Source organism: Ursus maritimus, unplaced genomic scaffold (genome assembly GCF_017311325.1).
Source record: "Ursus maritimus isolate PB19 unplaced genomic scaffold, ASM1731132v1 scaffold_24, whole genome shotgun sequence".
NCBI classification, from domain to species: Eukaryota; Metazoa; Chordata; class Mammalia; order Carnivora; family Ursidae; genus Ursus; species Ursus maritimus.
Genome location: NW_024424897.1, coordinates 14,282,239 through 14,307,697, shown reverse-complemented (window position 1 = coordinate 14,307,697; position 25,459 = coordinate 14,282,239). Strand labels below are relative to the sequence as shown.

Genomic DNA, 25,459 nt, shown 5'->3' with positions numbered 1-25,459 from the left:
GAGGGGCGGCGATGACAGGAGCCGGAGCTGCTCGACAAGAGACCGGTGGAAATGAATGAGGTGCCGGCCGCGTCCCGGCAGCCGGTTTTATAGCCTGGACCGCCTCCTCCGCCACAGAGAATTCTGGGAGCCGCTCTATGACCTAATCACCCCGCCCCTGCGCAGAGGCCGCAACGCCCGCCGGCGTTCCGGGATCCGCCATGTTCTCGCCCCACCCCCACCCTTCCCCTCCCTCAGAGTCTCCGGTTTGGGGCCCCTTTCATGGTTGGGCCCACCCACACTGAGATACCTCAGCCTACACTCGCTTCTTCACCTTTTTCTCCTCTTTCCACACCTCAAGGAAGCCACCCCGCCCTTTTCCAGGTCCAGCCCAGCCGACAAAATGGCCAGCACAGGCCAACCCACTCAGCCCACTTGGAGATGTTTACGTCTCCAAAGAGCCTTCACGCCCCTAACCAAGTGAAACGGGAAGGCGGAGCCTGACATTGTCACGTGGCTGCTCCCGCCCATCGGGTTTAGCGGTGCGCACTACTTCTCCACTTGGCGTCGGCGGAGGAATACGAAACGAAATAGCTCACCGGAAGTGCCGTACTAATGTCCCTGGGAGACCGGCCAGGGGTGCTGGGTGACCCGGCCTGTCAAACCCACCCACCTGAGAATCCCTTAGCGGGATCTTGCCCGCGGAGAATGGTATCTAGAGCCCACAAACCGCCGCCTCGGCGCGTTCTGCGAAAGGAAGTGCTCCCGTGATGACCAATCAGCAGCGAGAAGCCGTTTTAACGTCCCTCCCTTTTTCACCCCCTGCCCTTTAGTTTCGTTCTCCGCACCTGAGCGCTGTGTTTGCGCTGTGCGGCCCTTCCAGGACACCGTCCGCCGCGCGCCCAGCTGGGAGTCCGGCGGCGACCTGCCTCCGTGACATGGCCGGCTCAGAGGCTGGTGAGTCTCGGCCCGGAGCGCCGGTGTGTGTGGACTGAAACCGTTTAGATCCCCGAACGCTCCTACCCCTTTTATCTCGAGTCCTTTGGCTGGACTCCCTAGGTCTGGGCTGACACCCCGTCGTAGTGGGCGGTTTTTGTGGGTTTCGTAGCCCCGCTCTCGGTCGGCCTAGAGGCCATTGAGCGTGATTTTGGGGTGTGGAGGAAGGACCCCGTGGCGAGGCACGCAGCACGCCTTCAACCTGGCTGCAAAAAGGGCAGTCAGCGTCTTCCCGGGACTTGTATTTCTCCAGGGAATCCAGCCACTGTCAGCGTGCTCTCTGGTTCTTGAACTGTGGGGACTGAGGCTGTCCCTGCATGTGCGTTGAACTTCTGGGGAACGGCACTTTTAAGATCTGCTGGTGCTCCTGTGAGAGTAGAATAGAGGAGGATTTTTCTTCTCAGTGCCCTCTGGAGTTACCGACTTTGTCTAGCAACCGCTTTCGAAAAGCAAGTGGGTTGGGTTGTGTGGGACGCTTTCATCCCTTCCCTCAGGACCGCGTTCAAACGACTTGTCGTGTTTTGGTCAGCTGTGAGAAGTGGGCATGGGGGGGAGATAACGTGCCTTGAACACACAGACATCGTTATTTCTAGAACATCCTGAATACGTCAAATACAGAGTAAAAGGACTTTCTCCTTAATCGCTAATTATATCAGGGAGCAAATAGGTCAGGCTTTCTAAATTACCTTTGTTCGAGAAAGTCTTTAAATAACCTTGCTAATTCCTACCGTATCTGGGGGTTGGGTGCGGTGGTACACAGGAAACTTGCAACGGTGTTGGTAATGTACTAGTTCTGAATTTAGGGACTTTTTATGTATTTTCTATATTTTATTTTTTACATTAAATGTGATTTTTAAAAAACTAACAAACGTTATAGTGTTGGTGTCATTATTTCAGTTTTTAACAGCCTAAGTTAATCACCACCTATTTGGGCACCGGAGAAATTCTGACTTGCACAAGATAATTGGGTAAAAACATGACTAATACCATTGGGAATTTGAAGCAGTATCTGTTAATTAGTTTATGGTAACCTCAGTCTGTCGTTAACTGTCTCGTTTATGACATATATTCCCGTTTATTTGTATGTATTAAATAAAAACAGTTAGGTATGACTGGTTAAATAAGAAAAGGGGTAAAATAACTTAAGCTAATAGGTTGCATTAGTAAAGGTTGGATTTGCATCATGGTTTCGACTAACATTAAAATTCTAGCACTCTGGAAGTCATTCCAAGAAATTAAATATATGTTTTCAAAAATCGTGCCTGAGGGTCTTTGAACTTCTATAATAAATATTTTATCTTCTTTTTTTTTTTTTTTAAGGAACTTTTTTTTTTTTTAAGATTTTTATTTATTTATTCGACAGAGATAGAGACAGCCAGCGAGAGAGAGAACACAAGCAGGGGGAGTGGGAGAGGAAGAAGCAGGCTCATAGCAGAGGAGCCTGATGTGGGGCTCCATCCCATAACGCCGGGATCATGCCCTGAGCCGAAGGCAGACGCTTAACCGCTGTGCCACCCAGGCGCCCCATATTTTATCTTCTACATCATTCAGTTGTCTGTCTTTGTAAGGGTGACTTTTTCTAGTGCTATTTAAGGCTGATCTTTTTCCTTTCCTGACAGAGTGGATAACTGTTGCCAATAACCTTCTTTTGAAATGTCATATACACCTGAGGATACGAGAACTAGAAGATTGTGATGCTAATGTTTTTATTGCTCTTTACCAATCCATTTTGGGAGAGAAGGTACCAGGTAAGGGCACTAAAAAGTGGGAGTAATAGTGACTATATCTTAAGCCAGGAGTTTTGAGTGCCTTCAGTTAGATCCTACGGTATTTATAAAATCTTGAATATTTTTTTGTTTATGTCTTATTTCTATCTAATTATTGCATTCATTACCTTAATAAATACCTTAATGAGACCCACACATAGTAACAGCCTTGGTTAAATCAGTTCGAGTGGTTTTGGTCATTACTGTTTAATTATGCCTAATACCTCATGAAAGTCACACCTTTTCTGTAAATGTATCTTCAGAGGTTCTGAATTTATTGAGTCTTGTTACTTAACCAATATTACAGATACGAGTCGATGTTTGTCCTGAATCCCTGGTTAAGTATCTCAGAGTCCTTATTCATAGATTCGTCTACTGACTCTGTTTATGTAGCTTACAACCATTAAGTACTAAAACTGCGTGTAGTCTCTGTTCCTTTCCCACTGTTACCGTGAGTTAGTGCCTTCATCACTTGGAATAATGGAGATGGCGTCTAGCTGGTATCTTTCATGTTAGTCTTAACCTTCTTTTGAGTGTAGAGGCATATAGTTATCAGATCAGTCTTTTAAAATACTTTTTTCATCCTTCCCCAAAACATTCATCTCCTCAAGAACGGAAGAGAAATTCCAAGTATAAGTTGCTGTTAAAATCTTTCCTCTGTCTGGTCTATACTGACCTTTTAAATCATTATGCCAATAATTCCTACCAGGCTGCTTTAACAAGACTTAAAAGAACTCTCCTTTTGTACCTGTTGTGGGGTTATTTTTTTCTGTCATGGAAAGTAGCCCACGATTATGGGTTAAAGTCTCATTTCATGTATTTCCTTTATTAGAGTATTAGCATCTCTTTGAATTCAGGGATCTCTTTATCTTTCTATAGAATGGTGCTTATTGTAGAGCATATTCATATATATGTTGATTGATTATTCAACTAATAAAGGCGCTTTGTAGAATTCAAGCTCTGTTAGCTTTTCCTGTACTTTATAGCTTGTTCTGTTTGGGTGGAACTTGCTTTTGTAGCAGTTAACCTCATTTAGAAGCCTGGTCAGAGACTATGACAACTGGGACCCTCAGATGAAAAATTATGTAGCTTTTTTTCCACAGACCTCATAGCTATTCCCAGGAGTCAAGAGGATGAAGCACACAATGTACAAGCAGTAATTGATTCACTGGCCTTGGATTACCTGCAAGTCAGCTTGTCTCATATAACAGGTTGGTATATACTTAACCATCAAATAGTTTTGTATTTTACTATAATTTATTAGGTAGAACCCTATACATTGTTAACCAAATGAGTAAGCTTATGGAATAGACCAAACAGCAACACTGAGCCAAGGCCATTGAATGGTAGAATTAAGGCACCCATCCTTGAGAGGTTTTTTAGGAGAGTCAAACATTGAGTTTGTGATGGACCTGGGTCTGAGATGTAAATATCCTAGCTGGTCGTTTGAATTATGTTTTTTGTTCTTTCGTTCTTTTATTTTTTGTTATTTTTTTTAAGTAGGCTCAGGGCTTGAACTCATGACCCTGAGATCAAGACCTGAACTGCAATCAAGAGCTGGATGCTTAACCAGCTGAGCCACCCAGGTGCCGTTACTTATTTTAAAGCTAACATGCTGCTTGTTTGTGATAGGTAAAAATTAGCAACATCTAATTGTCCACTAAATAGGGACAGGTTAAATAAGTTATGATTGCTCCATACGCGGAATTATTCTGCCACTGTAAAAAACTTTTGATGATGCTCATTATGTAAAATGTTCCATATTAGTGCAGTAGCCTCCAATGTATATAGTGTCAGAAGAACGTGCACTTAATGTGTAGAGTATGGTGCTACTTGTAGAAAACAAAGGTGAGAGTAAATACGCAGTTGATGGCTTGCAGAAGGACTCTTTCAAAGCATGTGCAAGAAATCTATAATACTGATTGCTTCCAATAAGAGAAACTTCAGGGCTACAGGATGAAGGTGGGATGAGATTTCATGATATACCTTTTGCACTTTAGTGAATTATTTCATTTTTGAGAGAGACAGAGAGGGTGTGTATACAAATGTGAGGGAGGGGCAGAGGGAGAGAGAATCTTAAGGAGCCTGACGTGGGGCTTGATCTCAAAACCTGAGATCATGACCTGAGCCAAAATCAAGAGTCAGATGTTTAACTGACTGAGCTACCCAGGCACCCTGCATTTTTTGAATTTTAAACCCATTAATATATTGTCTATTCAGAACAAAACTTGTGAACTTTTTCCAAAATAAAGTATATCATGTTTGTATTCTAAAGCCAAACTTAGCAAATATATTTATAAATCCCTGTATTTTAGATAGTAAGAAAATGAAGATTATTCCAGCAAATTATTTCAAGCTAAGGAAGAGAGGGAATCTGTGGGTTTGAAACTATATTTGAATCACTAAGAGAAGACTTACACTACTGGTTTGACAGTTAAGAGAGATAAATATTAATCAGGATAGGTCATTTACATCTCTCAATTTAATATTGATGGCAAACTTTTAGGAAAATACTCTGTCTTAAATTTTTGAGTGCAGCTCTAGGTGAGTAAATGTTGTTTGGAGATAATTCATTTTGAAGGATAATCCAAGGGTTTTCCTGTATTTTTGCAATTTAGAATTGCTTTATCACTAGAATAGGGCAATTTCTGGTATTTGTGCTTTTTAAATCTATAGTAGGGTTATATTTGCATATATAACTTTTTTTTTTTTTTAAGATTTTATTTATTTATTTGACAGAGAGAGACAGCCAGCGAGAGAGGGAACACAGGCAGGGGAAGTGGGAGAGGAAGAAGCAGGCTCCCAGCGGAGGACCCCGATGTGGGGCTCGATCCCAGGGCTCTGGGATCACGCGTGAGCCAAAGGCAGACACCCAACCACTGAGCCGCCAGGCGCCCCCGTATATAACTTTTTAACGCAGAGCTGCTCCTGACAACTCACACCCACCCCATGAAAAGTTGCAAAACTGCTTACCTCTTCTGGTATACTGCAGAGCAGCTTTCTACTCCTTGTGTTCTGTTTAAAGCAATATCTCCTATACCATGAAGCACTGCATTCTGGCAGGCGGTCTTAGTTGCTGGGTTGGCAGAGGATGCTCCCCATCCTGGCAACTGAAAATTCTGAGTATGCCCTTGGGGTATACTTGTGTATCTTGTTAAGCCAGAAAAACATAAGGCTTAAGAACAAGATTTCTGGGGGCGCCTGGGTGGCACAGCGGTTAAGCGTCTGCCTTCGGCTCAGGGCGTGATCCCGGCGATCCGGGATCGAGCCCCACATCAGGCTCTTCTGCTATGAGCCTGCTTCTTCCTCTCCCACTCCCCCTGCTTGTGTTCCCTCTCTCGCTGGCTGTCTCTATCTCTGTCGAATAAATAAATAAAATCTTTAAAAAAAATAAAAAAAAAAAAAAAGAACAAGATTTCTGTTTGCTTTAAACAGAAAAAAAAAATTGTCAAATGTTGTCCATCTGTACTAGTAGTGTTGTTGAACATCACATTTCTGGTTTAGGTTTGTTTTGTGTCATGAATGAAGTTTTGAATGGCTAGATTCTCTCAAATACCAGATTTCCATTTTGCCTCTCCCTTACTGGTTTGAACTTATGAGAATGCAGGCATGATCTCCCAAAAGACAACTCAAGTGTCTCGAGTTAAATTCAGTCCATACCTGATGTTGATTAGAGTCACACTAAGCATGCTGAGTTTCCATGCTTTTACCAACCATTTCTTGTCAATATTTCAATTTAGCATTTATTAAAAATTCATTATGGGCCAGGTATTGTGCTAGGGATTGTTTAAAGATTAACTTCTGGGTGTAAAGTGGATTTGGTGGGAGATTGGACTGGAGAAGTTGGGGGTAAGGAGATTAAAAAAGGTGTTCTATGCATGGACAGTTTTTTTTAAGAAAATTTATTAAAGTATTGTGGCGCTTGGGTGGCTCAGTCATTGAGTGTCTGCCTTCGTGGGATCAAGCCCCTCATCAGGTTGCCTGCTCAGCGGGAATCCTGCTTCTCCCTCTCCCACTCCCCCTGCTGGTGTTCCCTCTCTTGCTGTGTCTCTCTCCATCCAATAAATAAATAAAATCTATTTAAAAAAAAGTATTGAAGTATAGTTGACATAAAAAGTTATATTGGTTTCAGGTGTACAACAGTGATTCAACAGTTCAGTATATTATATAGTACTGTGAGTAGTGTATTACCATCTTTCACCATACTAACGCTTATTACAATATTATTGACATTATTCCCTATGCCTTTTTTTTTTCTTTAAGATTTTATTTATTTATTTGATGGAGAGACACACAGCCAGCCAGAGAGGGAACACAAGCAGGGGGAGTGGGAGAGGAAGAAGCAGGCTCCCAGCAGAGGAACCTGATGTGGGGCTTGATCCCAGAACGCCGGGATCATGCCCTGAGCCGAAGGCAGACGCTTAACAACTGAGCCACCCAGGCGCCCCATATTCCCTATGCCTTACTTTTTATCTCTGTGACTTATTTTATAACTGGAAGTTATACAAACTGTATACAAAGTTATACAAATTGGAAGTTTGTGTGCATGGGCAGTTTTTAATCAAGAAAATGACATGCATAAAAACAGAAGTTTGTACAAATAGAAAAAATGAGGGATTCCTGACGAAAGTATCCCAACAGTTTGTTTTGTTTTTATATTACTCTGTTCCCATTATCTTCAGAACAAACCACCACGTAGAAGTAGGATCTCACAATCTGAAACTGTGTTTTCTCTTGCCATTTTTTTTCCCCACCAGCCTAATAAAGTTCTGTTTAGATGCTTTAATATTTTGGTATAAATATTACTAGGGGATGTTTTCTTTTTTCTTTTTTTTTTTTTTAAAGATTTTATTTATTTGACAGAGACAGCCAGCGAGAGAGGGAACACAAGCAGGGGGAGTGGGAGAGGAAGAAGCAGGCTCCTAGCAAAGGAGACTGATGTGGGGCTTGATCCCAGAACGCTGGGATCACGCCCTGAGCCGAAGGCAGACGCTTAAGGACTGTGCCACCCAGGCGCCCCTAGGGGATGTTTTCTTAAGTCCACTTACCTGGTTTCTTGATAAAGGAAGGAATATGCCAATTAATCAAACATTATATTCAAGGCTGCTTCTTTTGTTTCTTCAGATATAATCAGGCATCAGAAAATTCATGTTTTGGGGCACCTGGGTGGCTCAGTCGGTTAAGCGTCTGCCTTCGGCTCAGGGCATGATCCCAGAGTCCTGGAATCAAGCCCCACATCAGGCTCTTTGCTCAACAGGGAGTCTGCTCCTCCCTCTGCCCCTCACCCCGCTTTTGTGCTCACACTTTCTCTCTCTCTCAAGTAAATAAAATCTTTTAAAAAAAATTCATGTTTTTAATATTTATATTGTTTTTCCTGAATTTATAATTATTTTATCTTGAACAGTATTTACATGGTGGTATAGTCATTTCAAAATTATGAGGCTTTCAATTTCTTGGTTAATATTTTTAATTAGCTCTTTATCCTGTGTTTAGGAGAAAATATAGTGAAAGGAGATAAAGAATCTATTAAGAATTTGCTAGAAATATTTGATGGGTTGCTGGAATATCTTACAGAACACATCAGTGAGACATCTCATGAGAAAAGTAAGTTTAAAAATAGAAATTTGATTTGGTTTGTATTCTACATCCTTTCTCTTTCTACCTTTTTTCTTTTTGCCTGCTTTTCTTCACAGGGATTGGAATCACTAATGCATATACTTGGTAAATTTAATCATAAATCTCAATTCTTACTGTTCTCAGTGGTTGAGAAAAACTATGCTAGACTGTCACCGTGTCTTTTGTCAACTTGGATATTTCTTATAAATTACTTTAAAGCTAATCTATAATAGCTGAATTCTGGCTAAAATTGCCTGTTATCCTATTATTGCATGAAATTATTGACTAATTTCCTCTGTCAGAACTGCTATTTTTGTTACAAATTTGAATTTTGCTAAAGCATTAGCAGGAAGAATTGGTGTGTTTTTTGTCTTCAACCTATGTTTAGGCTTGTGACAGCCTGAACATTTTATTTTTAGTCTTCAAGTAACCCAATTTCCCAAATTGTAACAATTTTTGTATGAAATTTTTGTTTTATGGTTTTTTAATGATAATTATAAAGATTAATATTGCCATATTATTTTCCAGAAGGCTTATGGTTATTTAAAGTGTGTCAGCAGAATATAAGAACTATTTATAATCGTTGACTCAATATTTCATTTCTAAGAATTTATCCTAAGGAAGTAATATAAAAGAAATGTGCTTAAAGGTCTTCATTGCAATGTTATTGAAAAGAAAAAAAGAACCCGTGTGTCTTAATGATTTGAGATTGGTTGAGTAAATAATGCTCTATGTCATGATTGGAGTAAGATATGACCCATGTAAGAATGGGTTTACTATTTTAAAGTTATCCAACAAATTTTCAGCAGAAGTAGCAATCAACATAAATTCCAATATGAATGAAGACAAAAAATTTGGGTAGGCTTATCCTTCTCACCCTGTTGATGGTGAGACCTGTGCTGTGATTATAACATTTGAAATTAACCTTAGGGGCGCCTGGGTGGCACAGTGGTTAAGCGTCGGCCTTTCGCTCAGGGCGTGATCCTGGCGTTCTGGGATCGAGCCCCACATCAGGCTCCTCTGCTATGAGCCTGCTTCTTCCTCTCCCACTCCCCCTGCTTGTGTTCCCTCTCTCGCTGGCTGTCTCTATCTCTGTCAAATAAATAAATAAAATCTTAAAAAAAAAAAAAAAGAAATTAACCTTAAACTCTTTAGTGATAGTTTTCTGCCTTTTATCGTTATTGCTGAAAAGATTTAAAAGCATATGTAGGTATGGCCTGGAAGGAAAAATTGCCACAAGATATTTCTTATTTCAAAAACTTTTTGAGTGTTCTGAGTATGGAGTATTTTGTGTGTTTAATATATGTTAAATATGTACCAGCCCAGGTACTCTGGGAGGATTCAAAATTGCATGCCATGTTTATTGCTGTCGAAGAAACCTTTACTCAAGTCAGGAAGACAGCCATAAATACATAGAATAGTCCCCCCAGATGTGCAGTTTTACTTTGGGCGGTTCAGTTACAGTCAGCCTTTGTCCAGAAGCAGATGATCCTCCTGACATATTGTCAGAAGGTCATAATAGCGTAATGCTGTATTGCAGTGCCTGCATCATTTACTCCATCTCATCACGTAGCTATTTTATCATCCCACATCATCACAAGAGGGTGAGTACAGTACAATAAGGTATTTTGACAGAGAAACCACATTTCTGTAACTATTGTTGTAGCATATTGTTATAATTGCTCTATTTATTATCAGCTATTGTTTATCTTAATGTGCCTAATTTAGAAGCTAAACTTTTTCATAGGTATGTACGTACAAGAAAGGTGTATATATAGTGTTCAGTACTATCCGTGGTTTCAGGCATTCTCTGGGGATCTTGGAACATATCCCCCATGGATAAGGGGGGACTGTTGTACAATAAAAACATAGGAGAGTGAAGACATGTGAAACTCACCTAATTCAAGGTTACCAGTAGCTATTTTAATGCTTTGTAACTGTTCAGTCATTTTAGCAGCAAGATTAAGAGGTAGAAAACTACCTTTAGGTGGAGATTGATGAATTTGAAACTTTACACTGACAGCAGCAGTTTTTACAATGCAGTGCTTAATTGCATGTAGGGGAGGGATGGTAGTGGCTTGGTCATGGATAGGGCAGTGGGGATGGAGAGAGGAGCACAGAACTGAGAGATACTTACATGTGAGTCTGGTAGTAGTGAAATGCTGAGGCAGGGGGTGAGAAGGGATCTTTCAAGGGGAGGTCAGTAGAATGTGGTGAACTTAGGGCTGCTAGGAGGGAGTTGCACAGATGGGTCCTCCCTCTGTGGTAGTACCTGAGTTTCAGGACAGTGTTTTCTAAAGTCTGATTCTCACCTTTGCAGGTCCAAGTTGATATGGCAGTATTACCTAGAGCTGAGCAGATTCTTCAAAATGCCAGTTAATAATGGGAAGTAAATCTTTATTATCATGAGTCACATCAGGTATACAGAGCAGCTTTTTCCTGTTACCTGAGGTAGCATTAGCATTTACTTAAACTGAAGGACAAAGGATTTGAAAGGAGACCTTGAGTCAGTGCTGCATTATGCTCCTCATTGTTTGAAGCTCTCGAAGCCTCAGTTTTCTCATCTGAAATTCTTTCATGGGTGTAGTGAAGGTCAAATAAGTAGATATGCATAAATAGTTTAGCAGTGAGCCCAGCTTAGAGTAATTGCACAGTGAATGTTAACTAATGTTATTAAAATGTTGCCTGTTGAGTACAGAAATAGAAAGAAATGAAGGTGGATGTTCGAACAGGGAATCTCTAGAAATGGAGATGGGAATGACCATAAATCTGGATCATAGGAGGTTCACCGACATACCTCCTGAAATCACTTTGCTAGTGAGTTGCTGCACTTGTGAAAGTGTAATCCTCAGATATGTTGGGGTAGAAGAAAAGAGTGATCATCTTAAGGAAAATTTCATCCAAGCCTTGATGTAGGCTAACTCTTAGTTAGGTTAGGGGAGTGATAGTCTTGAAGCCTGAGGTAGGCTGATACAGTCATGTTGTTCTGAAACCACAGCCTAATCCTCTTACCTCAAACATCCCTTACAGATAGGAAGGTTATAAACAATAGAAAATGAACCTACCACCTAGCTTAAAAAATAAAACGTTGCTAATACAACTGCAGACCCTGCTTTTAAAGCAACACTTTTGTTGTTTCTTTGTTACCCAAGTAACATACTCATCACAGGTGATGATTTGATTCTTTATAATTTCATGTTCACACGAGCCCAGTTTACCAGGAGAGGATGAGGGTGCCTTACTCTTCTTATCTCTACCTACCCCTGTTTAAAAATAGCATTATTAATTTGGGGGTTTGGGGTATTGTTTTTATCTATTCTAAACAGGTGAAACTGGACAGAGTTTTAAAGAATCCCATCAAGGAGAACCTTTGGAAGAGCCAGAAAGTACTAAGGAATCCAAGTCATCATGGAAAAGGGTTTCTTTTGAGAGGTAGCACTCAATGTCTGTGAATTTAATCATAGCAAGTTATGCTTTTTCCTTCTACTAGGAATTGAAATGGCACACAGTATAACCAGAATGGTGGCAAAAAACAAAACAGAAAAAACTAGCGTGAAAATTTTACTACCTTCTCATATTTTAAACCTTCCTGAGGGAGTTTTAAGAACCATAAGCTATATGTAGTACTTAATTCTCAGTATTAAGCACCTACTTATTTTTAAATTTTTCTCTAGGTTATCAAAATAGTTTGTTCCTTATAGAAAACTTGGAAAGTACAGAAAATAAAAAACAAGCAGAAAAAAAAGGTGAACTCTACCATTCAGAATGGAATAAGTACTTGTTGATGTTTTGTTATACTTTAGTCTTTGTTACTGTTTTGGGGTTTTTTTGGATTTAGCCCTATCGTTTATATAATTTTGTTTTTTGCATTTTAAAATTTTACACATCAGTGGTCTTCAAGTTATTAAGATCTTTGTAATAATTTTTAATCACCATATAAGACCATTCCTATGTGTGCTTCATAATTGGCTAAACCACTCCTCTAAAGTGGAGGTGGCTGTTCTTGTGTTTTTTACAGTTTTTAAAAATGTGATACATGCTTTTATTCTTTAAGCTACATCCAATGAGAACGAATGTTAGGAGGCTATTAAAAGCAGTCGCTTTCCAAAAAGGCGGTGACGGTTTATACACTCACTGGCAATATAAAATTGCTGGGTTACTGCACCCTTGTGAACCAGTATTGTTAACAAATATCAAAGTATTAAAATTTCTGTGACTTTTATAGACAAAGTATAATGTCATTACAGATTTGATGGTAGCTCTAACTAGAGGTTGAATATGATGCTACAACTTTGTTTTAAATATCTTATTTTCTATTTTTTTATAGAGTTTGTCATGATTTGAAAATCACAGTCATTGCTTTCCTATGTATAGTACATTGTGGAAAACACATCTTAAAGGAGACTCCCATGAGATGAATTTCCTGACTTTATTTTTTATTAACTAGATTTTTTTAAAAAGTGCCAAAGTGAAATAGCACATGAATATTTAGTGCAAAATTAATACCCTACCCAGACTCCACTCCCACACCCCTAGAGTATCCAGTGTTAATTGTGTTCTGTGTGGATTCCCCTATGCATTTAATCCTTGACACTTTCAATACAATTATTTCCACCATACATATATCAGTCAAAACAAAACAGACAAGCAGCAAGAAGTGATAAGCAGTAGGAGGAGTGTCTTGCCTTTTTTCTGGACATAACAGTGAGCAGTCTCAATACCCATAGGCAGGCTGTTTGAAGGAACTCTCAGGGTCCTTCTCAGGAGGAGCCCTCTGTGGTTAGGCCAGGCCCCAAGTAAGTAAGAGAACTCTTTCAGGTGCTCCTTGTCATCTGAGGCTTTGGGCCCATCTTGGGATGGAGATGAAACAGAATCCACCGGTGAAATAATTAGACTGGGAGACACGGCACATACCTTTTCTCTAAGAAGTAATGGTAAGTTGTTAGATATTAGTTGTTATTCAAGATATAACTATGAAAATATAAATAGTTATACTTAGGAATGTTTATAGTTGAGAAGAATAGAGCTGTAACTCGATATTAGAATTGCATTTCCAGGAGTATACCACCATTATTCTAAATAAGAACAGTTACCTGAAATCAGTCAAGTAGGAGTCACAGGCACATGGGCAAATAGGTGATGCAAGTTTGTCATGTAATATGTGGGACCTGATACTCTGGGAAGAGAATTCTGGATGCAACTTAATGGTCTACTCACATTCAGATTACCCCCCCCAAGTGTAGTTTCCTAAACGGGGTGACTCACTCTTTTCATGGTTTCAACCAACCTGTATAGACAGTGGTAATTTTTCTGGCAGGCGTCAGGCCACATTTCTAACAGTCTGCTGCTTATACATAGTAAGCCTGAATATCTTTCAGACCCCTTTTGAGCCTCACACCTTGCTGTCCTCCAGCATTCCGTTCCCTGTCCTGCCTACCTTGGTTGATATGCTCTTTTCTGGCATCATATTGTTTCTTCTGCTGGGGCGCTCTTCCTTCCTTTCTATTCTTGGCAGATTCACCCTACAAAGCCTAGCCTCCCCCATGTGCTTCAGGTTCTAAGTCTCTGTATTTCTACAGTGTGGCCCTGTATCCTTTGGGTAATAGCATTCACACATTGCGTAGTTCACTTTGAGTATGTCTATTAGGTAAACTGAGTTTCCGGGACAGTAGCCACATTATATTCATTCAGCAAATATTTAGTGCCTTCCATGTGCCAGGCAGTGGTGTTACAGTGGTAAATAAAATAGACACAAATCTGTTCCCTTGTGGCGCTTACATTCTACTTGTGGAGGCAGCCAATAAATAAGACAAATAAGTGAAATATATAGTAAAATTATTCGTATTCATCTTAGTATTCCAAAACTTTGCAAAACACCAGGCCCACAATAAGTTGTGGGGTTTTTTTTAATGGAAGAACAGGAATGCTAGAGAGGAATCAGGTGGCCAAATTTTTATCCAGACTCTGCTGTTGGCTTGTGTGACTTTGGACAAGGCCCTTATTTTTCCTGAGCCTCAGTTTCTTAATATGTTAAATCAGAGAATTCGACAAACCATCTCTGCAATGCATTATTAATACTTTTATTCCAAAGAATAGGCACTGGATTCCAAGGAATTAATGTTCAAAGAACCTAAGTCTGGAAGATTAGAAAGTATACCAAAGACATGTACTGCTACTGGGAGGAGCAAAGTAATGGAGTGGCCAGAGTCAAGTGTAGGTAATAATGTTTCTAGAAAGAAGAGAGTCAGATGGATTGACAAAAGGTGGAAGGGATGGTGATTTTAGAAATGTGTTCTGTGATAGCAACGGCCACATAGAAAGGTTGTATCTGTAAAAAGTGGATTGTTTTCAGATTTTAACTGTTCAGATTATAATACAATTAAGGCAAAAGAGAAAAGGTTGAAAGAAAAGCTAGGGTAAGGTGTTTGGGTTTGATGTCATAAAGGGCTATGGTAACTTCCTCTTATATTTGGATTTAAGGCATCAGATAACTGTTGTCATATATTTACCTTCATCTAATTTAGACTTCAGTTCCTGGGCTATGAATCTTTTTTTTAAATTGAGATATAATTGACTTGTAACTATGTTAGTTTCAGAGGTACAACCTAATGATTTTATTATATTATGACATGATCATCACAAAGGTCTAGTTAACATTTGTTACCACAGGTAGTTGAAATTTTTTTTTCTTGTGATGACAACTTTTAAGATCTATTATCCTCTTTGTATATTATATTCTCATGACTTATTTAACTGGAAATTTGTACCTTTTGACCATCTTCACCCATTTTTTGCTACCTAGAGCCGCCCCCTTTTTTTGATGAAATATTATATACATTTATCATATAGGTACTTATATAATTGAATTTTATTAATGCTTACAGTAGACAAGTTCAGAATCTTTGCAGTAATAAAACAGTATGTCCTTAAAACAATCTAAAAATTATGGGGAGAGACTTGAGTGTCACTTTCGGTCTGAAAAAAGTTCCAGATGGTAACTAAGCGTGAGATTTTTAGGAGAAATTTCATCAAAAATAAAAAGCATATGAGTTGAAAAAATGGACCCAGGTAAAAGTGAATTAGCCTGGGGTCAGGCTGATGACAAATTCAGTTTGGGTAGTAGAGAAATTGTGGACCATGTTAATGAATTTTGAACATTAGCTCTCAGATGCTCTTCATGTAAATAGGAAGTTACGGAGGGAGATTCACATATTTTAAATATGTTGGTGTGAAAATGGCCATATTGCACTGGATTGTGGAAAAGAAAAGCACAAAACAATGTGTTCGCTGGTTTTTAAAAAACATAAAATGAGTGTCAAAAATTTTAAAATACAGGATGTCTTAGAATAAATTGCATGGAGTTTGGGATCTGTGCAAGGTGAATTTTTCTGTTTGTACTGATTATGTCATTTGACCATTTGGTGACAAATGAGTTTTCTGTGTGCATTTTCATACTTTCAAAGAGAGGAATAAGTTTATGGCGAAGTCTTTCATTAAATTGAAGAAGGCATAAAGAGTCATCTGGAGAGGGGGAGTCATAAATCCATTTTGTTTGTGTACTGTAGATTTCTATGGGAGCAAAGTGGATATTCAGAAATATTTTAATACAGCTCTATATATAATATTATAAAGCCGATTCAAAATATTAAGCATTCAAAAATTAGACAAGACAATTTGATAAATTTTTTTTATTATAGTATCAGCCAAGATTCCTAGCTTAGAGATATACCCCCATAACAGCGTTCCTACAGTTCTGGCACCTATTTGTATATGAGTGTGTTCCAATAAAACTATTTACGGTGGTGCCTGACTGGCTCAGTCAGTAGAGAGTGCGACTCTTGATCTTGGAGTTGTGAGTTCAAGCCTCAGGTGGGATGTAGAGATTACTTAAGTCTTAAAACAACACAACTTTATTTACAAAAACAGTTGCTGAGTCAGATTTGGACCTTGGGCCATGGTTTGCCAACCTCTGACCTGGAGAAAACCACTGTTAACATTTTGATTTCTTTCCTTACAGATACGCAAATGTGTATCTCATATGATCTTTTAAAATGTAATCATATAATACATATTAGTAACTTTTTAAATGAAAGTATAATTGACACAATATTACATTAGTTTCAGGTGTACAACATAGTGATTTGGCAACTCTATATGTTATGCTATTCTCACCACAAGTATAGCTACCATCTGTCATCATACATTGTTATATTACAGTTGACTGTATTCCTTCTGTATCTTTCATCCCTGTGATTTACTCATTCCATAACTGGAAGCCTATGTACCTCTCACTCCACTTTGCCCATTTTACCCATTCTCCCTACTTCCTCCTGTATAGAAACCAACAATACAGTTCTCTGTATTTGTGGATCTGTTTCTTCTTTTTTTTCTTCATTTGCTTTGTTTTTTAGATTCCATATGTAAGTGAAATTGTGTTTGTCTTTCTCTGACTTACTTTGCTTAGCATAATACTCTCAAGTCTATCCATGTTGTAGATGGGAAGGTCTCATTCTTTTTTATGACTAAGTAATATTTGTGTGTGTGTGTGTGTTATGTGTATACACCACATCTTTATCCCTTCATTTATCAACAGACAGACACTTGGATTGTTTTCGTATCTTGGCTATTGTAAGTACTGCAATAAAGAGGGATGCATATCTTTTCAAATTAGCGTTTTTTTTCTTTGGGTAAATACACAGTAGTGGAATTTCTATTTTTACTTTTTTGAGGAACCTTCATACTGTTTTCCATAGTGGCTATACCAATTTCCATTTCCACCAACAGTGCACAAGAGTTCCTTTCTCTTCACATCTTTGTCAATGCTTGTTATTTCTTGTCTTTTTGAGTCTAGCCATGCTGACAGTTATAAAGTGATATCATTGCAATTTTGATTTGCATTTCCCATGATGATTAGTGATGTTGAGTACCTTTTCTTGTGTCTATTGATCATCTGTGTGTTTTCTTTGGGGAAATGTCTATTCAGGTCCTGTCCCCTTTTTTTAATCTGGACTTTTCTGGTGTTTAGTTATTTTTTTTTTATATATTTTGAGTATTAATCCTTTATCAGACATATCATTTGCAGATGTCTTCTGCTCAGTGGTTTGCCTTTTCACTTTGTTGATGGTTTTCTTTGCTGTGCAGAAGCTTTTTATTTTGGTATAGTCCCAATAGTTTATTTTTGCTTTTGTTTCCCTTGCCTAAGGAGACATATCAGAAAAATGTTGCTAAGGGGCGCCTGGGTGGCACAGCGGTTAAGCGTCTGCGTTCAGCTCAGGGCGTGATCCCGGCGTTATGGGATTGAGCCCCACATCAGGCTCCTCCACTATGAGCCTGCTTCTTCCTCTCCCACTCCCCCTGCTTGTGTTCCCTCTCTCACTGGCTGTCTCTATCTCTGTCGAATAAATAAATAAAATCTTTAAAAAAAGAAAAAAAAAAGTTGCTAAGGCTGATGTCAGAGAGATTACTTGCCTGTGTTTTCTTCTAGACGTCTTATGGTTTCATGTCTCACATTTAGTTGTTTAATCCATTTTGAGTTAATTTTTGTGTATGGTGTGTTGATTCTTTTGCATGTAGCTGTCCACTTTCCTACATCATTTATTGAAGAGACTATTTTTTTCCTATCGTATATTCTTACCTCCTTTATTGTAGATTAAGTGACCACGTAAGCATGGGCTTATTTCTGGGCTCTCTATTCTATTCTTTTGATCTTTGTGTCTATTTTTGTGGCACTTGTTTTTCTAAAGAAAAGTAATATGATGTAAATCTTTACTTTTAATTTGTATTAGTGGTTCCAGATCTTCCTGTCTGGTAGTTATTAAAAGTAATGGGTAGTTTGAGCAGTCAGACCAATGCAGGTCAATGATTATGTCATTCCTGAGATTTTTATCCTCTGGGTACAAAATTCTTGGTTTTTAGTATAATATTCAGCAACAAAAAAAATTCTACCTCTAGTATTTTCTTTTCTAGGTGCAGAAGGCCCTAATGAAATGCAGTCCAAAAAAGCCTCAACCGTATCACATGAAGAAGCGCTACACCCTCCCTTATCTAGTTTTTTGTCCAAGAACAGGACATCCTTTGTTGAAAACAGTGAGTAGTAATATGTTGTTAGTGAGTTAGAGACAGCAGGTAGTTCCTGGGACAATTTCTGTTGCTATTGGCCTTTTTACTTTTGTTGCTCTGTACTTTATATGATTCTTTTTGGTTTTACATGATCATATTTGTAAATGTTTGCTATTAATTATGAGCTCTGATTTCCTAAAATGGTTTTTGGTCACATGTTTTACATCCACATCTATTATCTAACTTTTTCTCTTAAAGAATTTAGGAAAATACGAGTCTCTAATACATTAGTATATCAGTTGGTGGTCTTCAGATTATTAGGGAATGATAAAATATAGTAATTTGAAAAATATTCTCATTTCTTACTCTTCTCTCTGGGATTTTACCTAGTATTACATAAAATCATTGTTAATGGCTAATGAGTTTTAGAACCTGTGGATGAACCATAATTATGTAGCTATTCTTCAAGTCATTTAGGTTTTTAGTATCTATACTAAAAAGTATAGATACTTTGTGATCTATAGGTACATGTATTTATTAAATGTATGATTTATGTAATGTAATGTAAAAGTATTAATTAAATGTAAAAGTATAGATACTTTGTGATCTATAGGTACATGTATTTATTAATACTTTGTGATCTATAGGTACATGTATTTATTAATACTTTGTGATCTATAGGTACATGTATTTATTAAATGTATGATTTATGTAATGTAATGTAAAAGTATTAATTAAATGTAAAAGTATAGATACTTTGTGATCTATAGGTACATGTATTTATTAATACTTTGTGATCTATAGGTACATGTATTTATTAAATGATGTATTTCTTAGAGTTTCATCTTAATGTCCACTTTATTTTTGCCAACTAGTGGAAGTTCCTTCTGTGGATGTGATTCCAAGTGCTAGGAAGCTAGGGGAGCCTATTCAATCAGCTATTCCTTTACATCCACCCTACCACCCTTCAGAGCCTCGAGCACCCTGTCCCATAGGAAAAGAATACTTGCGTTCAAGTCATATCTCCCCTGCCTTGAATTCTGCTGGAGGGGGCACAGCATTTTCTGTGGTAAGTGGAAAAGCTTGCTTTTAATTAGATAAGAGTCTATAGATCGATCTTTGATAGAATAGTAGTCAAGGATATGCCACTAATTAGAGCACGGTACTTCTGAAATTTTACCTCTGCATATACCTACATGTTCTTTTTTTTTTTTTTTTTTTTAATTTTTTATTATGTTAGTCACCATACAGTACATCCCCGGTTTCCGATGTAAGGCTCGATGATTCATTAGTTGTGTATAACACCCAGTGCACCATGCAATACGTGCCCTCCTTTATCCATCACCGGCCTATCCCATTCCCCCACCCCCCTCCCCTCTGAGGCCCTCAGTTTGTTTCTCATAGTCCATAGTCTCTCATGTTTCATTCCCCCTTCTGATTACCCCCCCTTTCTTTATCCCTTTCTTCCCCTACCGATCATCCTAGTTCTTATGTTCCATAGATGAGAGAAATCATATGATAGTTGTCTTTCTCTGCTTGACTTATTTCACTTAGCATTATCTCCTCCAGTGCCGTCCATGTTGTAGCAAATGTTGAGAACTCGTTCTTTCTGGTAGCTGAGTAATATTCCATTGTATATATGGACCACAACTTCTTAATCCAGTCATCCGTTGAAGGGCATCTCGGCTCCTTCCACGATTTAGCTATTGTGGACATTGCTGCTATGAACATTGGGGTGCATATGGCCCTTCTCTTCACTACGTCTGTATCTTTGGGGTAAATACCCAGTAGTGCAATGGCTGGATCATAGGGTAGCTCAATTTTTAACTTTTTAAGGGACCTCCACACTGTTTTCCAGAGTGGCTGTACCAACTTGCATTCCCACCAACAATGTAGGAGGGATCCCCTTTCTCCACATCCTCTCCAACAATTGTTGTTTCTTGCCTTGTCTATTTTTGCCATTCTAACTGGCGTAAGGTGGTATCTCAGTGTGGTTTTGATTTGAATTTCCTTGATGGCTAATGATTTTGAACATTTTTTCATGTGTCTGTTAGCCATTTGTATGTCTTCATTGGAAAAGTGTCTGTTCATATCTTCTGCCCATTTTTTGATTTGTTTATTTGTTTCTCGTGTATTGAGTTTGAGAAGTTCTTTGTAGATCTTGGATACCAGTCCTTTATCTGTAGTGTCATTTGCAAATATATTCTCCCATTCCGTGGGCTGCCTCTTAGTTTTTCTGACTGTTTCCTTGGCTGTGCAGAAACTTTTAATCTTGATGAAGTCCCATAAATTCATTTTATCTTTTGTTTCTCTTGCCTTTGGGGATGTGTCATGAAAAAGGTTGCTTTGGCCGATGTCATAGAGGTTGCTGCCTATGTTCTCCTCTAGAATTTTGATGGATTCTTGTCTCACATCGAGGTCTTTCATCCATTTGGGGTTTATTTTTGTGTATGGTGTGAGAGAGTGGTCAAGTTTCATTCTTTTGCATGTAGCTGTCCAATTTTCCCAGCACCATTTATTGAAGAGACTTTTTCCCACCGGATGTTTTTTCCTGCTTTATCAAATATTAGTTGCCCAAAGAGCCGAGGGTCCATTTCTGGGCTCTCTATTCTGTTCCACTGGTCTGTGTGTCTGTTTTTGTGCCAGTACCATGCTGTCTTTGTGATCACAGCTTTGTAGTATAGCTCGAAATCCGGCATTGTGATGCCCCCAGCTTTGTTTTTCCTTTTCAACAGTTCCTTGGAGATTCGGGGCCTTTTCTGTTTCCATACAAATTTAAGGACTGTTTGTTCCAGTTCTTTGAAAAATGTCCTCGGTATTTTGATCGGGATAGCATTGAAAGTGTAGATTGCTCTGGGTAGCATGGACATTTTAACTATGTTAATTCTTCCAATCCATGAGCATGGAATATCTTTCCATCTTTTTATGTCTTCCTCAATGTCTTTCAAGAGTGATTTATAGTTTCTAGAATATAGGTCCTTTACGTCTCTGGTTAATTCCAAGGTAACGTATGGTTTTTGGTGCTATTGTAAATGGGATGGATTCCCTAATTTCTCTTTCTTCAGTCTCATTATTCGGTCTCATTATTCGGTCTCATTATTCGTGTATAGAAATGCAACTGATTTCTGAGCATTGATTTTGTATCCCGTCACGTTACTGAATTGCTCTATAACTTCTAATAGTTTGGGAGTGGCTTCTTTTGGGTTTTCCATATAGAGTATCATGTCATCTGTGAAGAGAGACATTTTGACTTCTTCTTTGCCGATTTGAATACCTTTGATCCCTTTTTGTCGTCTGATTGCTGTTGCAAGGACTTCTAGTACTATGTTGAATAATAGTGGCGAGAGTGGGCATCCTTGTCGAGTTCCTGATCTTAAGGGAAAGGCTTCCAGCTTTTCCCCATTGAGAATAATATTTGCAGTAGGCTTTTCATAGATGGCTTTTATGAGATTGAGAAATGTACCTTCTATTCCTACACTCTGAAGGGTTTTAATCAGGAAAGGATGCTGTATTTTGTCAAATGCTTTTTCGGCATCGATTGAGAGGATCATATGGTTCCTGAGTCTTTTCTTGTTGATATGATGTATCACGCTGATTGATTTGCGAATATTGAACCACGCTTGCATCCCAGGTATGAATCCCACTTGATCGTGATGGATAATCCTTTTAATGTACTGTTGGATTCTATTAGCAAGTATCTTGTTGAGGATTTTGGCGTCCATATTCATTAGGGAAATCGGTCTGTAATTCTCCTTTTTGAGGGGGTCTTTGCCTGGTTTGGGGATCAAGGTAATATTGGCCTCATAGAATGAGTTTGGTAGCTTTCCTTCTGTTTCTATTTTTTGAAATAGCTTTAGGAGAATAGGTATTATTTCTTCTTTGAATGTTTGGTAGAATTCCCCAGGAAAACCGTCCGGGCCTGGAGTTTTGTTATTTGGAAGGTTGTTTATCACTGACTCAATTTCTTCATAATTAATTGGCCTGTTTAAGGAATCAATTTCTTCCGGTTTCAATCTTGGTAGTTTATAGGTTTCCAGGAAGGATTCCATCTCTTCCAGATTGCTTAGTTTATTGGCATATAGCTGTTGATAAAAATTTCTAATAATCCTTCCAATTTCAATGGTGTTCGTCGTGACCTCTCCTTTTTCATTCATAATTTTAATAATCTGGGTCCTTTCTCTTTTCTTTTGGATAAGTCTTGCCAGTGGTCTGTCAATTTTATTGATTCTCTCAAAGAACCAGCTTCTAGTCCTGTTGATCTGCTCTACTGTACTTCTGGTTTCTGCTTGATTGATTTCAGCTCTAATTTTGGTCAACTGCTTCCTCGTGCGTGGATTAGGCCTGTCCCTCTGTTGCTGTTCCAGCTTCTTGAGGTGAGAATATAAAAACTGCATTTTAGATTTTTCTATTCTTTTGAGTGAGGCTTGGATGGCTATGTATTTCCCCCTTAGGACTGCCTTTGCAGTATCCCATAGGTTTTGGACTGTTGTATTTTCATTCTCATTGGTCTCCATAAATTGTTTAATTTGATTTTTGATTTCCTGGTTTATCGAGTCATTCCTGAGCAGGATGGTTCTTAGTCTCCAAGTGTTTGAGTTTCTTCCAAATTTTTCCTTGTGGTTGAGTTCCAATTTCAGAGCGTTGTGGTCTGAGAATATGCAGGGGATAATTTCAATCTTTTGGTATCGGTTGAGACCTGTTTTGTGTCCCAGAACATGGTCTATTCTTGAGAATGTTCCATGGGCATTAGAATAGAATGAGTATTCTTTGGTTCTGGGGTGTAGTGTTCTATATATATCTATGAGGTCCAACTCGTCGAGTATGGCATTCAAAGCCTTTGATTCTTTGCTTAGTTTTTGCCAGGGTGTTCTGTCTATTTCTGAGAGTGGAGTGTTGAGGTCCCCTACTATTAATGTATTTTTATTTATATGTCTCTTTATTCTGGTTAAGAGTTGGCTTGTGTATCTTGCTGCTCCCCTGTTGGGGGCATATATATTTATAATTGTCATATCCACTTGTTGAATACTTCCCTTAAGAATAATATAGTGCCCTTCTGCATCTCTAACTATAGTCTGTAGTTTAAAATCCAATTTATCTGATATGAGAATTGCTACCCCAGCTTTCTTTTGAGGTCCATTTGCGTGAAAGATGGTACTCCATCCCCTTACTCTCAGTCTGAATGCATCTTTGGGTTCGAAATGAGTCTCTTGTAGACAGCAAATGGATGGGTCATTTCTTTTTATCCAATCTGCAACCCTGTGGCGTTTTATGGGATGGTTCAAACCATTTACATTAAGACTGATTACTGAGAGATATGATTTTAATGTTGCCATGTTGCCAGTAAAGTCTTTGTTTGTATTGGCTGTGACTTTCTGTTCTGTATCACTCTTGGGGCCTTTTTACTTTTATAGAACCCCCCGTAATATCTCCTGTAGGGCTGGTTTCGTGGTTACAAAATTGGTTAGTGACTGGCGATTCTGAAATGTCTTTATTTCTCCATCAATTCTGAATGACAGCCTTGCTGGATAAAGGATCCTTGGCTGCATGTTTTTCTCTGAAAGAGCTTTAAATATGCTCCCCCAACCCTTTCTCTCATTCCAGGTCTGTGTAGACAGGTCTGACGTAATTCTGATGCTTTTGCCTTGGTACGTGAGAAATTTCTTTGCCCTGGCCGCTTTCAATACTGTATCCTTGCATCTAATATTTGCGAATTGCACTATGACGTGACGTGGCGTAGGTTTGTCGTGGTTGAGCTTGGGAGGGGTCCTCTCTGCCTCTTGGACACGAATGTTTGTTTCCCTTGCTAGATTAGGGAAGTTTTCAGCTACAATTTGTTCAAATATCTCTTCTAGACCTCTGTTTTTCTCCACCCCCTCGGGGATGCCGATGATTCTAACATTGGATCGTTTCATTGAGTCAGTAATCTCCCGTAACCTACATTCGTGGGCGTGGATTTTTTTAAGACCATCTTCTATTTTCATTTTTTCCTCTATTAACCCATCCTCCAATTCACTAACCCGTTCCTCTGCTTCTGCGACCCTGGCCGTCAGAGCCTCTAGTTTTGCCTGCATTTGGCTCATAGAATTTTTAATTTCTGTCAGATTCGCTCTCATTTCTGTCCTTAGGGATTCTATATTCTCAGTAACCTTTTCGTTAATAGTTTTTTCAATTCTACTCATCATTTTGACCATCGTTACTCTGAATTCCATTTCTGATAATTTGGTTACATCCATATCCATTATTTCTGTGGCAGAGGCCACAGAATCACTGTCTTTTCTTTGCTGGGGGGGGCTTCTCCTTCTTGTCATTCTGATGAAGAGAGGTTGCGGGGTTTCCAGAGCCCAAATTATTGACTGGGTCCCAGGCCGTGCCCCTTGTTTTATAGGGATCTTAGGGATGTGGGCTTCTTCTTTAAAGATTTTATTTATTTATTTATGTGGCAGCCAACCAGCGAGAGAGGGAACAGAAGCAGGGGAGTGGGAGAGGAAGAAGCAGGCTCCCAGCGGAGGAGCCCGATGAGGGACTCCTTTCCGGAACGCCGGGATCACGCCCTAAGCCGAAGGCAGGCGCTCAATGACTGCGCCACCCAGGCGCCCGGGTTGTGGGCTTCTTGATTTTTCGGCCTGCCTTCTGTGTTCTGGGGGAGGGGCCTGCCGCGCCAATACTCAGGCAACCCTGTTTGGGTAGAGTCTCCGTGTCCCCTGCGAGGGAGGATGGGGATGTGGCCACTTTAACTCCGTTATTGTTGGTGCTGCTCAACCCTGCAGCGTCCGGGGATGTGCGCCCCACACCCGGCGTCCCAGCCCTCACTTCCAGGGCCGGCGCGTCTCTGTCCTTTGTGTTTCTAATGCCGCCAGCCGCCAGCCGCCCCGCGCGCTCCCGGGTCTCCCGGTCTCAGTCTGGATCCAGTGAGCGCACCGGGATTCCGGGGTTCCGCGAGATGCCTGGTGGCGCGCGCACCCGGCTCACGGTCTCAGTCTGCTGTTTTGCGGGTGCCGACCTCGAGCCCGCCCGCTCTCCCGTGCAAGTGGCTACCGCTTCCC

General features: G+C 39.5%; 1 protein-coding gene across 5 annotated transcripts in view; it reads left to right on the top strand.

Annotated features, from left to right (window-relative positions):
* Positions 1–782: 782 nt before the first annotated feature.
* Positions 783–25,459, top strand: part of CEP95 (centrosomal protein 95) — a 45,670-nt gene continuing 20,993 nt past the window's right edge. For 2 of the 5 annotated variants that reach the window (XM_008693632.2, XM_008693631.2), the window contains exons 1-8: positions 783–936; positions 2,595–2,723; positions 3,845–3,952; positions 8,235–8,345; positions 11,684–11,789; positions 13,176–13,291; positions 18,324–18,443; positions 19,292–19,485. In XM_008693632.2, coding sequence (XP_008691854.1) covers positions 918–936; positions 2,595–2,723; positions 3,845–3,952; positions 8,235–8,345; positions 11,684–11,789; positions 13,176–13,291; positions 18,324–18,443; positions 19,292–19,485 — 903 coding nt within the window. In that variant the 5' untranslated portion in view covers positions 783–917. Of the gene's footprint in view, positions 937–2,594; positions 2,724–3,844; positions 3,953–4,287; positions 4,328–8,234; positions 8,346–11,683; positions 11,790–13,175; positions 13,292–18,323; positions 18,444–19,291; positions 19,486–25,459 lie in introns of those variants that run through there. The other 3 variants (XM_008693633.2, XM_040640387.1, XM_040640388.1) reach the window with 3 other exon arrangements.